The sequence below is a fragment of the Prosopis cineraria genome, unplaced genomic scaffold (assembly GCF_029017545.1).
Source record: "Prosopis cineraria cultivar Desert tree isolate PC_DT_omini unplaced genomic scaffold, ASM2901754v1 PC10, whole genome shotgun sequence".
NCBI classification, from domain to species: Eukaryota; Viridiplantae; Streptophyta; class Magnoliopsida; order Fabales; family Fabaceae; genus Prosopis; species Prosopis cineraria.
In genome coordinates, this window is record NW_026555341.1 from 9,874,858 (window position 1) to 9,893,844 (window position 18,987).

The window sequence follows — 18,987 nt, forward strand, 5'->3', positions numbered from 1 at the left end:
AATAACAAATAAATATTTAAAAAACTTAATAATAATTATCACGTTTCCATACTGTACTAATCATTTACATATTTTCAAAGTATTTTTTAATCATTCTCCACCTATTTGAATTTATCCACAATTATTGTAACAAGCTACTGTGATCGCCTTTTAGGCTTTAGCCTTGTAGCTGCAAAACATACAAGGTGCAGAAAATGCAGTCACTGAAATATTTGAGAAGTATAGGATAATAGGAACCGGAAATAGCAGAAGTGAAAACGCAGTCACTGAAATTTTAGTTATTCACGTTGCCCCCGTGCCCCCCCCCCCCCCCAAAAAAAAAAATTTAACTCCTCTGGACTTTTTTGCTTTAATAGTTATCTGACATTTGAATATTTGATACATGTTATATTCAATATTATCCGGTCTAAAATAAACAGAGCCCCTCTTACCACCAAAAAAAAAAAGAGCCCCTCCAGGTAATTTTGTTTCATCCACAAATTTGAACCTAAAAAAATAGCAAGAAATATCAGGTAACTTACAGTCCACAATTAGTGAATTGCATAATGAGTTAAAAAATAACCAATTCATACTATTTAGCTTTCATATGATACGGCCTATAAATGAACAAATTGAATTTATTTATCCTATCACATTTACATAAAATTAGTCAATTAATGACCAATGATATTACCAGAAGACACCCATTACTCATGCTGATTTCCCATCAATCCCATAATTGGAGATTTTCCCAATAAGCTTTACCTTATTAACGCCCAAGCTAACTTTGGAATGAGGTAAAAGGTTTTCAAGACTATATCTATTTATTTTAAATGGAATATGTATATTAAAAGTTTAACTAGTACACTAATGAAGCAAGTGGCATGTCATTTTATGTTTCTACACTTTCTTCTCGTTTTTGAGCAATCTTTTTGCATTTAAATATGAAAAAAAAAACTTCGGATTCATGTACTTTGCTCATGTTTACTATAGGTTCCTGCACTTTTTTAAATAAAAGAAAAAGTACAGGGACCTAAATTATATTTTCCTTATAAATATCAATGTCAGCCATTTCCAACTATACAAAGTATAAAAAATGGCGGGAAGTTACATAACTCAGACTCAGACCTTCCACAAGTATTATTTAAAATATTAGTGTTAATAAATTTGACTACATTAGAGTGAATTACTAAAAGGCACCTAGTATGGTGTATTTGCATATTCGATGCTATTTTATCCATGTTCTTAGATTCAAGACAAGCAAAAGCTCAGATGCTATAAATAATATTATTATATATTAGCAGTATATACGTACATACATCAAATTGGAGATCAAGCTATAAAAGCGCATTAGATACAGACACCTTGTAATATCTGCGTGTGATCAGCCAGCTAACACAATCAACAACTTCTTCAATGTTAGAAGGTTCACCTCCGTTTGCAACTGAATGACACCAGAATCTGCAGAATCTGTGGTCTTGTTAAATCCCAACACTGGTAAGCAGGCCCAGGAAGTTTTCAGGAAGAGAAGCAGAGTGATACCGTGATATTGATCTCAATAATGTAATTTTCAACTGTCAACCCATTGAATTACCAGCAGCTTTGAGAAAGAAATAAACATTCATATCAAATAGATCAATATAGGCTCAGCAAATTGCAAGACTTACTGAATAGTGATGAAGTAAAACAGCTTTTCATTGGATGACAATATAAACATCTCAGTCAATACGTCACAAATTCAGAGTTCTTATAACGCATGACTTCTAGCGCACAAATGTTTGCTTCCCAAGAGAATTTCTCCTCTGACAAAAATTAATGATCAAGTAACCTCCGGCAGCTATTTAATCCTTCTTCTATGTGTCAAGTATACACTAACAATGATTTCTAAAAGAATTCACTCAGAGCATACACTAATTAAATAATATATATAAGTAGACTATGGCTCTAAACTCTAAAGCTATGTGTAAGCATAGACTTTTGTGGAGGATGTAAGTGCGAGAGTGACACAGGTCATCAAGTAATTTATACAGGGATTGTGTACCAAGTCCTTGAAAAAAAAAAAAATGAAGTGGTAGTCAACCAAATGTCAAAGATGAGACTGTGTACCAAAAAGGAGGGGACTCGCGGAGAATTATATGAGCACATTTAAACTTGCACAGGCTTAAAACCAAACAGGCTAGCCAAAGCAATGTTGGCAGGAGTGAACGGGAAAAAAAAAGTAAAGGGAAAATGACTGGCACTGTAAAAAAAAAAAGGTTCTGCGACAGGCAAAGCAATGTTGGATGCATTGTCAAATTTTCCTCCATCCGCGTCCAATTCTTGGATATTACTCCTTTTAGTCCTATTTATAAGGTTCTACACATTGGTCTTCAGTACAAGATCCCTTCCAACATTTAATGAACCACTACAACTTATTTATAAAAATACCCTTGTCTCTTTTACTCGACTTAAATTATGACTCTTCCAGCCCACACCCAACTCAATGAATTAGACTAAGCAAATGATAAATTTGGAAAGCAGTAATAATTTATGACATTTAACTTACTTTAACTAATTTTTCTTGGATTTCATGAAAGTAGTTACTATAGACATACGAAAGGGGGAAAAAATTGGGGGGGGGGGGGGGGGGGTCCCGCCAGGCACCTTGTAAATTTCCCAGCACAAGACCCAATATATAATTCTCTATCAACTTTTTAAGAAAATCAACCATTACTGAAAACAAAGTAAAAAAATACAGGTCATAGAAAATTGTTTCTCTCTAAACAAAGCAAAGAAAACGTAGTTTTCTGCAAACTAACCAGAGTAATAATTCTCAAGCTAAGCTCAAGGGGAGTAGGAAGGGCTGACAAGGAGTTCCAATGGCATCTTTCAGCAGCAAATGGGAAATCCCCAGCTCTACTTACAGTGAACATTGCCCTCGCTACTGTTGTGTCATCTCATCTGAAGGCTTGGCAATATCAACTTCAAGCAGGCAAGAACTAAACCAATTGGTCCCTCTCCTTTCACATTGGATCCACATATTACATTGCATGGTGCAAAGCAGCATCACGTTGCAGCTCTCTGCATAATGAAAAGGCAACTAAAAATAGATACCAACTGTTGTGGTCCAAGTTCATAGTGGTCCAGGCTGAAGATAAGATCCCCAAATTGAGAGATGAAGCTTGCTTTCCTGAAGAAGAATAACATATGGGTAAGTGAAGATTTAACTTCAAATACTGATCATTCTCTCCCTCAGGAGCAAGACATTGCCATCAAGGAAAACCTTGCCACTTCATCACCAGGACTAAGACATGAATCCAAATTCTGTTATTGGCTGCGGTTATGTGGGTGCAAAACAGTCATGACTAGTTCACATAAAAACATATGCATGATGATTTATTTTAGCATTTTCCTTACAAATGAAATTTTCCTTCTCATGCATTATAAACATATTGTCAACCATTTCACAGTGACATGTAAACCTGCAAAGTATAACTACAAAGGAAATATGATTTAATTCTTCAAAAAAAGAAAAAACACTTCTTCACACTAAATTCAGAAATTAGGATGCAAGAAATATGATTTTTTCACAATAATGAGTGTTACAGTTATTAACAGCACTTTGTAAGTAATGATCTTATTATTTCAAATGGACCATCAATTAAAGAGAAAAATTTAGTACACTAGCGTAAATAAATAATCAAACATGAGAAGAAAATGTGTGTCATATACCATCAAGATATCATGCAACCTTGGCTTCTACTCCACCACCTCACGGAAGAACCCTGTGAGTTATATCATCTGGTGAAATACCCTTTACTCTCATCTCACGATACAGCCTATGCGCCTGATCTGCATATCCATGTTTACGGCACCAATCAATGAGAACAGTGTAAGTGACAACACTAGGAGTAACTGCTTTTCTGTTCATTTCATCAAACAGAAATGAGGCCATATCTATCCGGTTTAACTTGCAAAATCCATCTATCAAACACGTGTAGGTAAATACATCAGGCAAAAGGCCTTTCGTCAACATTTCTTGGAATACTACCCAGGCCTTCTCATGTGTCCAGTACGACAACAACCAGTTATTAAAGATGTAAACGAAATATGATCTGGATTCAAACCATTTTCTATCATTTTCTTGTAAAAACCAAATGCTTCACGCATTCTGCCCACTCGGCAATAGGTGTTAATAAGGACTGTATAAGTGATGGTGTTGGGAGTGACTCCAACTTTCAGCATTTTTGTGTATAACCATAAGGCCTTCTTCAGATTTGATTGTTTGGCAAAAGCATCTATGAGAGTTGTATAATTAACAACTCCTGGAAGTACATTCCTTTTCATCATTCTTGGAAGGAGCTCCCATGCCCTTTTTAAATGTCTTCCCTTGCACAGCCTGTAGATGACAGCATTATATGAACGTGAGTTTAGGTCAATTCCTTGGTCTTGGAACCTTTCCAGTAGTGTCAAGGCTTCCATGAAACGGCCTTCTCTGCAGAGTCCATCAATAATAAAATTGCAAGTGATGGTATTTGGCAAGACACCGCCTTGAAGCATGGAATATAAAGCTTCCAATGCCTTGTCTAAGAGTCCCAGTTTGTAGAATCCTCCAATTATACTCTGGAAACCAAAAGAAGTAGGAGCCAGATCATTAGCAATCATCTCCTCCATAAGCTTTTTGGCTGAATCCATATCACCTCCACAGCAAAATCCATTGATTAAAGTTTCATAAGCAACATGATCAAATTTGCATCCAAAAGCACCAATGTTCCGAAACATAGACATTGAAACATCCATCAACTTACTCTTGCATAGACCATAGATAAGGGAGGTATAGCTAATTATGGATGGTTCTAAATTATAGAGTTCCATTTCCTCAATCAAGTCAAGACCTTTTTCTATATCCCCTTTTTGCAAAATGCATGGATTAATATACTGTAGCTGCAAACATCGGGCAATACTCCTAAGCTCCGCATTTCTTGCAAGACTTGCAAAGCTTCGTGAACTGCACCTCTTTGACAATATTCATAAATTACAGAGTTAAAACAAAAGCTATTGAGAGGCTGGTTTCTATACCTACATTCACGAATAAATTGCAGAGCGGCAGCAACAGAACCAAGTTTACAAAGTCCACGAATATAAATACTATATGTGAAAACGGTGGGATTTTCCCCACTCCTAAATATTTCTTCAAAAATCCCAGTTGCTTGGTTAATATCTACATCCTGCCCACAATCTCCTCTACAGTAGAAGCTCATCATAATTGTATAGGTGTAGATATTTGGTGATGGACCTGAGATTTTTAGCTCTTCATATAATTTTCCAACCAACTCCACCCTGTTTGTTTCTACCAAGCATTTCAACAAGAAATTGCATGAAAATACACCAGGTTCAAACCCCAAATGCTTAATTCTCATGAACACATCAAATGAATCATCAAGCATGGAATAGGATGCAAGTACTTTTATAAGCATGTCACACACACAATTGATCGTTCCACATGCTGAGGTGAATCTAACAAAGTCAGAAACAATTTGAATGTATCGAACTTGGCCTTCCTATAGAATCCAACAATATCTTTGAGCAAAGCAAACACTTCCATACGCATTCCTGCCGAAGCATAAATGTGAATAATAATTTTGAAGGAAGTGATTGAATGAAAAAATCCATACAGCCTTACAGCTTTCCAGAACATTTTATCTTTTGCAAGTTCAGCCTCCCAATTTGAGGTTTTAATCACCGAGACAACTATAGGAAATAAACTACGCTTTCTTTGAAGAATTGAAGGTCTCACGCTGTTTCTTCCAAAATTGACCATTACATTGGCATAATCTACTCTAGGACTTACATCAAACACAGGGTCTTCCAACATCACTGCCGAAGAAGCAGCATAATACAATCTAAGTAACCGTTGTTTTGTAAGAGAGCACTTTGCTCTGGAGCAAAGCGGACTCAACTCCATATCTTGTCGACATGGATATACAACCATCAATACACAATACACGGTACCATGGAAAAATGGAAAACTCTCCGCAACCAAAAGCAGTTGCCGCGAGCTCTCCGCCCCAGCAGCCTAGTTTTGCTCTCAAGTTCCTATCTTTCAGAAATAGCCCAGAATCAATGGGTTGACGTATGTAAACAGTAAGCCCCGAAAGGATGTAGCTTGCCTCCAAAACTCGCCTTGACGGACATGTGCTTCGAGTCGGTGGGGGCAATTACAGTCACCGATAGTGTGGTTAGAAGGAGACAGAGAAAGAGATGGACTGATAGAGACATGGATTTTGCAGAACCAAAAGCTTGTTACTCTAATGAAACGAAAGTTCAACCGGCGGCTTCAACTCTTCTGTGAGGCTCCCGGAGCCGAGCATTCGCAATGCCAAGAGTCTCCCGAATAGCCGTACTGTACGGGGATGCAAAACTTATTTAGAAGCTAATTAGTTTCTGTATGTGTGTTTAGCCGATACAATAAACGTGTTTGGCCGTTTTATATTGTATCACAAAGTTGGAGAACAATTTTTTTTATATTAATATAAATATGAAAATGTTTTTTATATGATTACAAATTATGATTTATACATAGTAAATTTAGTTAAGGTATACTTTTAATAACTTTTAATTCTTTAACTTGAAACAAGATTTTGTTTTATCTCTTAATTTTATAAAATATTTTTTTAATTATTTAATTCTAACACATTTAGTTTTGTCATATAAACTTTTAAATGTTGATAAAATTTTCAAATGTTTCCTTATTAAATTTAATTTTTTAAAAGTAATAAGATTAGAAAAATCTATCATTTAAAACTAAGTGTTATGTTTACAGGAATGAAAATAAATTTTATCAAGTTAAGGATCAAATTAAAATCTTATTTAAAGTTAGAATAAGAAGATCAAGTATATTTTAACCTCTAATTTATTACTCCCTTCATTAAAATATAAGATATTTTTGAGAAGTTGAATATTAAAAAATATAAGGTATTTTCAATCTTTCGAAATGTAATCATTATTTTTTTAAAAAATTGCCCTATAAATAATAATTTTATATTTATTTTAAAATGTTTAATAGAAATAAATATGAAAATATAGAATTAATTAAAAAGTAGGCAATTACTTTATTAAAGATGAATTCAGTCAAAAATACCTTACATTTTTTTGTATAGAAGGAGTATAAACTTATATTCAATGAAACATGCTTTGATATTTTAAGACGTAGGTTGGTCAGAAATAAATTGAAGACGTAGAAAAATCTAATATCATCAATTAACCGTCTTCACTCTTGGTCATTTTATTTATACTTTTTTCACCTGAGATCGTGAGCAATGAGCATGAGTTTAGCTCTTCTATAATTTCTATCCATTTTCACTTTCGTTGATAACCAAGTAATCCTTGGTAATATGATTTCTATCCTCAGCATTGTATAAAAATTATACATGAATTGCTTAGATAAACCAGTGCATCCAGCGGGGATCTTTTAGTTTTGCAAGTATATCATTGTTTTTTTACAGCTAACCTTCACAGTTTTGTAAGCTATGCCAAAGACGTATATACGCATGAATTCATTGATTAATATTTATCACGCAAACTACAACAGATCAAAAGAAACTTAATTTCCCCTCACTATGTCTTCACAGCAATTCTAAATCCTTCAAATCAAAATTTAATGATACAAGCTAAATTTAGGCCACCAAAATCAATCTAACAGTCCACAATTGCATTAATTTCTCCACTCAGTCTATTCCAAAACTAAAGCCAGTTGCCAATATATTCTGACAGCCCTGCATGGACATGTAATTGTAGCCATATCTTATATCGTGTATATCGATGAGTTCATAACTTGCATTGTAAGCAAATTCATCTCCACCAGGATACAACAATTGTGCTCCTCACTAATCATCGGAGTGCTGTTTGCAACCCTTGGGTCCATAATGCTGCGTGCTACGCCTAACAATCACCTTGCAAGAGTAGCAATAATGGCTTTGGCATGCCAGCAAAACATGTGGTTATTGTTTCCAATCTGTTGAACGTCCCAAAAATGGGAGAAAGAAAGAAAGATATCACAGTAACGTCAAGAAGAGCTGTGTTTCCACTGAAAATTAGGATAAAAGCCCGTAGAATGCTTAAATTTGACCGCCAATTCCTTAGCTTAAGGAATTCAATTAAAAAACATTATGATCACCACTCTCTAAAGTCTTTTAACACTTGGACATGCGTGTTAGAGCCTAATGTTTCTAGTTTACGAAGCTTTTAGTTTAACTTCCTTAAAAACCTTCACTAAAAAATTTGCGCCTTTGACGCTCAGATGTTATTTTCCCTCTCCAGCTCCTCCCATGTTCCCATCAAAAGTGAGCAAATGATGAAACCTTAGTCAAGAGCAATTTCACAACTAAAACTCTAGCAGATGCGTTTAGCAATAAAACCCAACGTAAAAGATCATGACATATGCATAATGTTCCTTGAAGTAGTACAAATAGCAGGTAGTAGCATAATATTTGTGTAACAATATTCTACGGGGATCAGAAAACAAACGAGGGACTGCCAGTTATTACTCCTTATTGATAACAGAAATAATGTAAACCGTGATAAGAATAAACTATTTTTAGAATCCATAACCACCTTTCCTTTGACTATTTAAATGGATTCTCTAAAAAAAAAAAATTGATTCTCTCAATTATCTCCCCTATTTTATGAATCAAGCAACTCAGTGATTCAATAAATCTATTCAAATTTGTCAACAACTAGATGATTTCTCATTATAATTTGATAAGTGACAACCAAAAAGCTTTACACACCTTTGCATTAAATTGACGACAATTAGGACATCGCTGGCCACGTTGAAAAAAGAGTTCAGCTTGTAACTGTCCTACCACTTGACGGTAGTTTATGCGTTCTTGCCAAGCCTCTTCTTGTGGGAACAAGTCACAGTACCCATCCCTTGAATGCATAAAAAATAAGATCTATATAGACCTTGTAATTAAAGAATTTTGTAAGCGCAAAAGGAATTTCAAGCTATTTTAAGAACCAAAACCTGAAATGTCCGTAAGGATCAGATTCATCAAGTGTTTTGTTGCAGCGGTAACAGAAATATTGACCACAATTACCGCAAACCATTTTATTGCAACCTTCAGTTCGGGAAATAGCCATTTGACAAGAAGGGCATAGCTTAGAATCGCGATGAATTTCTTTGATGCTGAGCATTTCATTAATCATTTCACGTTCCCTCAGCTTCTGAGCATCCTTTAATTGAGATGAATTCTGGCGTTCCTGTAACAAGGACAACAATCAAGAAATTGGGGACATTAAACTATTCAGTACATGGCAGGATGATGATAAACAGGTACAAGAGCTAGACAATCCTACTTAAAATATTAGGAAACTAGCAGCATTGGATTGTTCAATACAGGGCAAACTATATATCAGCAAAAAATCCCAAAAGTAAAGTTACCAGATTATCCTAACCAATTACAAGCAAAAAGATGGAAGCCTAATAGTGTTTTAAAATACCATTGTCACATTAGAAAGGCAACTTTCCGTAGATGACAAAAAAGTTGTAGGAAGATTACTTGCAACTCTTGAAGTAATAGAGCAATGATAAAATAAAGATTGCACCTTATTTCAGATTATTGAAACTATAACTTACTTAAGAAGAATCTATCCCTATGGTTTAAGCAAGGAAAAAGACAAAACGAAATAAATAACCTGGAAAAAAAAAAAACAAGATACTAGACTAAAGAACTAGATATGGACCCATAATACATACTTGTAAAATTTTGAGTTTCATGTCTAGGGTCATGCATGCTATGCCAACATGGCGTCGCTCCCTACAAAGGGTACAAAAGCTAAAGAAGCATCTAGAGCATTGAGCATGCTGTTCTTCATCTTCTATACAAGGAGTTTCACATCTTGGGCAATAAGCAACATCAGACATTGATGCAAGTGTTTTCTCCAACATCAAAGATTCCCAGCGTTCATACTCTTTATCATCAAGCAAGCGTTTTAACAGACCAGGTGGAATCATAACAGCACATTTTGAATTGGGACATTGAAGATTATTGATGGTGCCTTCTTTGACATGCATCTGGGCAAAAGTCTTCAAGCATTTTAGGCAAAAATAATGCAGACACGATAATTGAGCAAACTCTGTACCTATTTGATGACAAAGAAAGTACTTAGTTCCCAAATCTGTTCAAGTTATAGACATTTGAAATGAGTGGATAGCACTCATGCATGCATGCGACAAAAAATAATATATTAAGTGGAAAGTAAAAAAAATTTCAAGCCAACAGAGCAAAGGAGATTAAGACATGGAAAAAGGGTACCAATGCACTAAATTAGCTCAGGCAACATAGCATCTATCCATGTAAAACAAGATAAAAGTGATATGGAGAAATGATAGTAATGCACCTGCACTGAAATTACACTCAGCTGAACCAGAAAACTGTGCAGAAGATGATTCTGACATTAACACAGTGATTTATCGAAGGAGATACAAAGGAAAACTCATAAAGTAAAACAGACACCAACACTCTAGCTCTTGAGATGGTAGCCTCTCCTACAAGACCCTCCAAAATTCATTACACTTCTCCCACTCTTATACAACGATATTATTCTCAGATTCCCAATTCTCTCTCCCCTAACAAACATGCTTGCATTTACTAATTTACCCCTTCTGTTCCTGTTGAATCAACTCATCCCATTTCTCTCTTTTCCTATTCTAATGAGTATAAACCTTAAGGGGGTTGGGCCCCTTGATAACCCCCCCCAAAAAAAAAAAAAGAATGAGTGACACCTTGTCCTCAGGGTAAAAGGCAGGAATACAAATTTAAGTCAGCAATCAGCCACAAGACTTGTTAAGGAAATGGAAAAAAGTGTCACCCATCAAAAGTCATAGCAAGGTTATAATAGCACCTTAATGCAGGAAACTAATACATGTTAAATTTAGTGAAATGAATAACAATTTAGTATTAGTCTCCTAAAAGATAGGCCATCATAAGCTAGACTACTACAAAAAATGAGGAAAGTGATTAAGTGTATAAGTGAGTGAACAGGTAAGCATTATGTGTGAGTTTTCTATCACAGGCCTGGGTCCATAATTGAATTCTTACCTTAATAGTCACAAAATTAAACATCCAATATTAATGAACACAAAACACAAGAATGACACTTTCTGATTTGGCATATCATGCACATTTCAAGAGACATGTGAAAGTATCTACAGATACTAATTGGAAAGAGATGATGCACACAAAAGAACGATGATAAAAATTTTAGTATTGTTCAATACATGCACAGACAATGAGCCAAGGGGACCATCCCCCTAAACTATTGAGAACTGCTACCTGCTAAGATAAAAAATGAGCCCAAGTCTCTACATGACCAACTAGTATAGTATTTGTACCCCCACCAACGAAAAGAAAATGGAAGATTTGCAAGTGGATCAAAACATGTACTTATTAATGTACTTTGACCATTTTAAACACTAATTAGCCAAACGTACTTATTAATGACCACAAAATTCTGCCATGCTAAAATAAGAAATTACCTGCATATACACTGAAGCAAATGCAGCATTCATGCATTTCTTTAAGGAAGTTCTCGTGATCTCTCTCATTGTTGTAATTTTGTAATGATGGAATATCAAACTCTAGGGACACAGCTCCTGAGACTGCGCGCTCATCTCCAACATGTTTCATGCCATAAGGACCAAGAGTAATCTCTTTCTCAAATCCCAGATGAGAAAGAGAAGAACCATGTAACCATTCTACCCACTGGTATATAACTTCCTGCCCTTGCTGCTCAGTCCATATTGAATCCAACATAGAGCATAGGCTAGAAATTCTTGTGGAGTCCAACCACTTAACAGAAATTATAAAAAGCGGTGGTTGATGGCTTGGGTATGACCTTGGCAATAAACATGTCAAAATAATAGGTGGAAGATATTGAACTTCAAAAGAGTATGAGAAGTCATCTGCATTGGTGCTAGCAGTCCTATGCTCATTAGTAGAATTCAGCTTAGCTGTGATGGAAATTTCATCTAAAACTTCAATGTGTATGCGTATCTGCGACACAGAAATGGGGGAGGGGGCAATACACAAGCCAGGATTAGATGTCAGAAGAAAGAAAAAAGAATTATCATTTGTCAGACTAGTTTAATGTGTTACTGCAAGACCTGAAAACATCGGAGAGCTTTCCATCTCTCGAGGTTGAAGACATCTTCTCCATAAATTGACTCCAATGCAAGTAACTGAAAAACAAAATCACCAGTGAGACAGCAAGAAAATAAGACAATCAACATCAATACCATGATATTTCCATATAAAAATCAACGTTTCAAAAACTCTAGAAAACTAAAGGATTCAAAATTCTGACTTCCAATGCAATTTCAATTAGATTATTTTTAATGGAGCTCAATCCTAAATCCCGTAATTTAAATTAGCCCTCGGCTATGCTTGATAGGAATGAAAAGAACAAGGTAAAAAATGGCAACGTAAATTGCCAATTCCAAATCACCTCGTCCCCTTGCAATTGATCATTTATACTCAGCTGTTCCTCTGACAATTCCGACTCTCCTGCATCCCTCATTAGCTTATGCAGTCTACTAAAAATATTGTCCCCTTCCTTGTTTGAATCATCCACATGATTATTTTCCGTGTCATTTCCTACTTCATTCTTCAGCTCCAAACCGTCCTTGTTCCCATGGTCCAGTTCTCGCCATCAACCTCCTCGCGAATACTTAATTCTTTAAGCGAACGATCAACCTCAGAATTAGAAGAATCCAATTCAGATTTCAGGGCGAAGCGGACGTTGCGCTTTCCACCTTGATTCCTCCACATCGGCTGGGAATCACGAGGTTTGTGGTACTTGAAGGGAGCTTCACCTGCCCCTGACACGCCTCAAACATCACTGTAAAAACACCCACCGCCACAACCAAGTGCTACTACGATCAAAGAATAGGGGGAAATTGGTCAAAACGATCAATCAAATAAATAAAAGCGAATCATCAAAATCATCGTCGTCAATATATATATATATATATATATATGCACAACTCTGGTCGAAGGTTACTCATTGGTCAGAATTTTTTTAATGCTATTGATTAATTAATTTTGATTAAATTTTAATTTTTTTATTGGTTGGTTCATTTTATTTATCATATATTTTATTATTAAATTTTAAACATAAAATTTAAGTTTCAAGAGAGTAGTAGCTTTATCCACCTTAATTTTTTTATTTATCTCACATTTTTTAATATTTTTTAATTTTTATTTTAAAAATTTATGTATTTTATTATTAAATTTTAAATATAAAATTTAAGTTTTATGAGAGCAGTAACTCCATCTATTTCACCTTTTTCATTTATGTCGTGTTTTTAAATATTCTTCGATCTCTATTTTTAAGAATTCATGTATTTCATTATTAAATTTTAAATATCAAATTTAACTTTTATAGGAGCAGTAACTCCATCCATATCAGTTTTTTCATTTATCTCACATCTATCAATATTTTTCATTCTCTATCTTTAACAATTCGTGAATCTGATTATTAAATTTTAAAAATAAAATTTAAGTTTTATTGGAGCAATAAGTCCATGTGTCTCAACTTTTTCATTTATCTTGTGTCTCTCAATATTCTTTTATTTCTATTTTTAAGAATTCATGTATCTCATCATTAAATTTTAAATATCAAATTCAAGTCTTACGGGAGTAGCAACTCCATCTGTCTTAACTTTTTATTTATTTTGCATCTCTCAATATTCTCCAGTCTCTATTTTTAAGAATTCATACGTCTCATTATTAAATTTTAAATATAAAATTTTAAGTGTTATGAGAGCAGTAACTCCATCTATCTCAGTTTTTTCATGGAATATCAATGGCATGGGCTTGAGTATTTGAAAAAGTTTGTTGTACCTCTTGGCGAGCATCTTTATTGTTACTTGTACTGGATGATGAAAAATTATCTTATATTTCACTATCACAAAATGAAATAAAAATATATCGATTTGTAAAACTTTTTCATATTATTAATGAGTGTTTATCTATATTACATGGCTATATTTATATTATTATTTATCATTTTCTTCTATCAAACCTTAACAATTTACAAAGATTAATTTTCTCACTTTTAGGTTGTTAGACATATAATTATATATAATTTCAATGAAAAACATTTGTGTATGATTTGTCTGGCAATACGTTATAAACATGAAATCAAAATAAAAAATATAATTATGTTTTATATATTTCAAATATAAAAAAAGTACATAATTCACATTTTTTGCATTATTTTAAAAAAATAAAAGGATAAATGTTCAGAAGTTTTCGTGCCATAATCATGTATGATAAAATCATTAAAAATTTAATTTTTTTAAACTATATTTCTAATTTACTATAGGCTTAAAAATAAAGACAAGATGTATATGAACAAAATATTTAAAAAGATAAAAAATAATTAAATAGAGAAACTTTAAAAAATTTAACAATCTTAAATGTGTCAATATAAATAATATTCAAGATATATTTTTAAAATTTTTTAAATTCAATCCGTACAATATAGGGAAAACTGTCTAGTTGTCATTTAAATGACAAAATAGGTTTTGACCCAAAAAAAAAAAATGGCATAATAGGTTGCACGCTAACAGAGCAAATGCCGAATGTTATTGGGGAGGACGACAATAAAATTGAAAAATAACGAATTCATAATGTCAGAACTGGACCGGACAGGCTGGTTTTTTCAGGAATCCATTGGGGTGTCAAGAGATAGAAGAAACCTGAAAATATCGGAACCGGTAGCAAACCGCTTAAACCGGTGTGGTTTGAGTGGTTCAGCAGGTTTGTAAAAAATAAAATAAAAAACAGAAAAGATGAAGAAAAAAATGAAGACGGGAGGAAGTGGCAAAGGCAGTGAGAAATATCTGAAATGAAGCAATCATCATGGGTTAATAAATTCACCAAAAGGCAAACCAAAAGAAAAAAGAAGAATGATTCTAACATATATATGGATTAGAAGAAGAGAACATGCAACAAGTAAAGTTGGAATATAGCTTAGCTCCACTTAAATCTTTAAGTTCGGTTTCTCATTTTTTATTTAAGACAGGACGCGTAAGTCTTATTCTAAAAAAATTAAATATTATAAATTAATTAAAATATTTTAAAATTTAAAATAAAACAAATCAAAATTAGGAAGGAGTTAATTCTCCATCAATTGACTTTTTATTACCTTCATTAATATTAACATTAGATGATAATATACTGCAAATAAAATATGAATCACATAATCAAAATCAAAAATAAAATAAAAGGTTATAATTGAAAAGGCCAAAAAAATTGTAGAAAATATTAATTCATGAGCTGGACTAGTAGCCTTAACACCCTAGAAAAATTGCAAAAAAATCAAGACATCATGCTAGTAAATCGCAAGAACTTACTGCGTGTGAACAAACATGAGCACTAAACAACTCATTTCTTCATGCAAGGATTTACTGAATTAGAGAGATAGAGGTACCTTGAAGGTTGAAGAGTGAGTGAACTTGTTGTTGCGAGTGAACCTGGCAACTGTACCGTGGGTGAATATTGTAGTTATTATGTGTGTGTTTTAAAAGAAGAAGTTTCACATTGCTCACATAAAAAGAGCTCCTAATGTATAAATATTAAGGAATGAAATGGGCTAGTGAAATAGGCTTGGAGGAGAAGTGTGCTCCAATTGTAATTGAAAACAACCGACTCGCCCTGTTACGCTGAGTTAAACAAATATTGAGTTCCTTTTATTGGATTATTTTTGCAAAAAATAAATAATTATTTATTTAAATTAGTTTATTAGAAAACTTTGCTTTTTTGTTGATTGAAGTTTGAATTCAAACCTTAATCATTTTCTAGGATTTAAGCAAATTTTTAAAAGGATTTTATTAATTAGTTTCCATTCCACATTTGTCCCCCAACAGCTCTAGACAATTGTTTAATCATGATTTATGTAGTTTGAGACTTTTATTGTTATTCTCCCATGATATTGCAACATATTATCATCATTTTTAATATATAATCAAACTTGTGCCAATGATCTATCACATTTTGATTATATGACATCTACTTATTTAATTGGGTTGAGATGAACTATTCTCCAAAAAGCACACAGTGTTCTAATCTATTGTCATAACAATTTTGCTTCTAAAATGATTTCAACATAGCATATTTACCTCTAATGTTAAATACCTTAATGTTAATAATTAAAAATGTTGATTGAAACTTAAGTTTAACCAAAAATACCACTTATTTTACCAAGTGAATGAAAGTTAAAGTGTATTTTTTTTCTCCTTGAATATTTTTCAAGAAGCACTTAATGCCTTAAACCATTTATGTTGTAGCAATTTTGCCTTTAAAATAATTAAAATATAACAAAAATATACCTTAACTTTGATTCACTTGGTATGACAGGTGTATTTTTTATCAAATTTAAGTTTTAGTTAGTATTTTTAATGGTTAATATTGGGATATTTAATGTCAAAAGTAAATATGCTATGTTTTAATTATTTTATAAGCAAAATTGCCAAGACAAATTGTTTAAGACATTAGGTACTCCTTGGAGAATAATTCAAGAATAAGAATGCACTTTAATCTTATTTAAAAAATATTTTTTAGAATATATGATTAATATCTTTAATAATTTTTTGTATTTTTTGAAAGTCCTTAACGCATCTTAAAAAAAAAAAAACCTTTGAGTTGCTTCAATTATTTTTTTTAGACTTCTTCAAAAGTTTTCAGTAACTATTAAAGAGTTTTCTATTTTTCTTCAAAAGAAATATTAATCATCAAAAGTCGTTAACATATCTTTAAGAAAAAAATCTTCTAGTAGATTCAATCATCTTTTCACCTTTATTCAAAAGTATTTAGTAGAAGGGTTTTCAATTTTCTTCAAAAGTCCTCAACGCATGCTTAAAAAAAAATTCAATTATCTTTCACCTTTCTTCAAAATTTCCATTAATCTTTAAAAATTTTCAATGTATTTTCAAGAATTTTTTAGGTAGTTTCAAAAAATAACTGAAGCTTTCTGAAAACTTTTGAAAAATTATTTAGATTAGATAATTGAAACTATATGAATAAATTTTATTAAGATGTGCTGATGATTTTTGAAGGAGTGTAGAAGATTATTGAAGAAAAATGAAAAATATATTATAAAAAAATATTTGAATGAAAAATAAGAACAAGCTATCAAAATATGATTAGGTAATTGGCGTGATTCTCACTACGAGAAAACAACCCAGAACTTGATGAATGGGAGGCTATAATCAATTTTTGATTCTTTTACAGGAAAAAAATTATGTTTTTCAAAGGGCATTTTATTTATGGGGCAGTCGCCCCTTGCCCTCCCTAGATTCATTATAGCTCCCTGTATATTTAAAAAATAAAAATGATGTATCGAAATATAATTGAATGGATAAATTGACTCATTAGCCAAAAAAATTCTATACTCAGAAAATATAAATTAAATTTTTAAAAATTTAGGAATGTGGTTGGTGTACATGGATATATAAGAAATTTATTATTGATATGCAAAAGTTTATTATTGATATATAAGGAGTTTATCATTAAAAATTAATAAGTTTATCATTGACATACAATAATATATTATTAAAAAACTATAATAAATTAGTCATAATAAAAGATATAATAAATGATGGGCTATTTATTTAGTTTGGTCATATAATATAAGCTAAATTTGCTAATCCTGAGGCTGACGGTGGATTGGGATTTAGAGATTTGAAGTGCTTTAATAAAGCTTGCTAAGACTGCTTGGAGGATTCTAACTAATCCTCGAGATGTGCGGTGCAAAATGTTGAAAAGCATCTATTTTTTTAAATGTGAATTTTGGTAAGCCAAGAAAAGGGGGCGAGCTTCATAGTATTGGTCTAATATTTTGGAGGGTCAAGACTTACTTAAGGAGGATTCTGTTGGAAGGTTGGGAATAAAGTTGATGTGAGAATTTGGGAAAGTTACTGGATCCTTGATTTAACTGGCCATAGGTTGAAAGCTGATACTATAAATGATGATGAGAGGAAGTTGAAGGTTACTGATCTAATTTTTGATAGAATGTGAAAGCTGGATTTAATTGCTGACAGAATTTCTAATGGAGAGAGGGAGGCTATTTTGAACATTCCTTTGTCTAGAATTAACTCCTCTGACTCTTGCTTGTGGTTGGCCAATAAAAATGGGTGTTATATAGTTAAATCTGGTTATATTGTGGCTAAAAGAAAAGAGGAGGATGAATATGAATGTAGGCCTAGCAATTCATACCGCATTTTAAAGAAACTTTAGAAGGTGGCTACTACACCAAAGGTTCAGCACTTCTTGTGGAGAATTTTTAATAGAGCTGTAGCTGTAAAGAATGCTCTTTTTAAGAAGAAGTATGCTCATGATCCTCTTTGTCTAGTGTGTAACAAAGAGATTGAGACTGTTGAGCACTTCCCATTCCTATGTCCTTGGGTTAAGAAATGTTGGCTTGGATGTTCTTTAGGAATTCACTTTAAAGATGCGGGTGTGGTAAGGGTGGAGAAATGGCTGGAGGAAATGTTGGTGGATTGCAGTGCTTTTGGATGAATATGGTAAGTCAATTCTGGTTACCATGTGTTGGTAGATTTAAAAGAGTAGGTGTAATTGGGTGTTTAATGGAGAGAAGGTTAATGCTGAAAGTGATTTACTTGGTGCATGCACAAGTTAAGGAGTTCTGGAATGCCGAGGAGAAAGGCAAGGCATCTAGCAGGAAGGTGGTAATTAACAAATTTGATCATTTAAGTCATTGGGTTGCTCCTGATGAAGGTTGTATTAAAATGAACCATGATAGTTGTTTTGATTTGCTCAATAAATGCGTAGGAGTGGGGGTTGTGTGTAGAAGGGGAAATGATGCTTTTTGTGGAGGTATTGCTAAGCCGAGTCTGCTCTAATGGCTAAGGGTTTGGCACTAAAGGAGAATATGATGTTGAGGAGGAGGTTTGCTGATGAAAAAATCTGCTTTGAGATGGATTGTGAGATTCTATATAAAGTA

General features: G+C 33.2%; 2 protein-coding genes across 3 annotated transcripts; both read right to left on the bottom strand.

The window, feature by feature from the left end:
• Positions 1-3,730: 3,730 nt before the first annotated feature.
• On the bottom strand, positions 3,731-5,950 carry LOC129322075 (pentatricopeptide repeat-containing protein At1g62930, chloroplastic-like). Its single transcript, XM_054968111.1, has 4 exons — positions 5,642-5,950; positions 5,038-5,519; positions 4,010-4,966; positions 3,731-3,881 (listed from the first exon to the last, which is right to left on the bottom strand). Exons 1-4 carry the CDS (start codon positions 5,948-5,950, stop codon positions 3,731-3,733), a joined length of 1,899 nt encoding a protein of 632 aa, XP_054824086.1.
• Positions 5,951-7,499: 1,549 nt separating this feature from the next.
• Positions 7,500-12,933, bottom strand: LOC129321284 (uncharacterized). 2 transcript variants are annotated; one of them, XM_054967003.1, is made up of 7 exons: positions 12,466-12,933; positions 12,125-12,199; positions 11,498-12,014; positions 9,716-10,101; positions 8,984-9,219; positions 8,748-8,889; positions 7,500-7,910 (listed from the first exon to the last, which is right to left on the bottom strand). In XM_054967003.1, the coding sequence occupies exons 1-7, from the start codon at positions 12,535-12,537 to the stop codon at positions 7,845-7,847; spliced, it is 1,494 nt and encodes a 497-aa protein (XP_054822978.1). In that variant the 5' UTR covers positions 12,538-12,933; the 3' UTR covers positions 7,500-7,844. The 2 variants fall into 2 exon arrangements, with proteins under 2 accessions (XP_054822978.1, XP_054822977.1); XM_054967002.1 differs by having other exon boundaries at positions 7,500-7,972.
• Between the last annotated feature and the right edge of the window lie 6,054 nt (positions 12,934-18,987).

Bases quoted from the DNA above. Each gene is read 5' to 3' on its own strand.
- LOC129322075 (XM_054968111.1), bottom strand. From the start codon at position 5,950: ATGGTTGTATATCCATGTCGACAAGATATGGAGTTGAGTCCGCTTTGC. The intron at 5,520-5,641 runs GTAAGGCTGTAT...TGGATTCTATAG, and splicing joins ATAAAATGTTCTGGAAAGCT to GAAGGCCAAGTTCGATACAT. The intron at 3,882-4,009 runs GTAGTATTCCAA...TGAAATGAACAG, and splicing joins GGACACATGAGAAGGCCTGG to AAAAGCAGTTACTCCTAGTG.
- LOC129321284 (XM_054967003.1), bottom strand. From the start codon at position 12,537: ATGAGGGATGCAGGAGAGTCGGAATTGTCAGAGGAACAGCTGAGTATA. The intron at 10,102-11,497 runs GTAATTTCTTAT...GTCATCAAATAG, and splicing joins TTGCTTCAGTGTATATGCAG to GTACAGAGTTTGCTCAATTA. The intron at 7,911-8,747 runs GTGTGTAAAGCT...TACTCTTGCAAG, and splicing joins GTCGTCAATTTAATGCAAAG to GTGATTGTTAGGCGTAGCAC.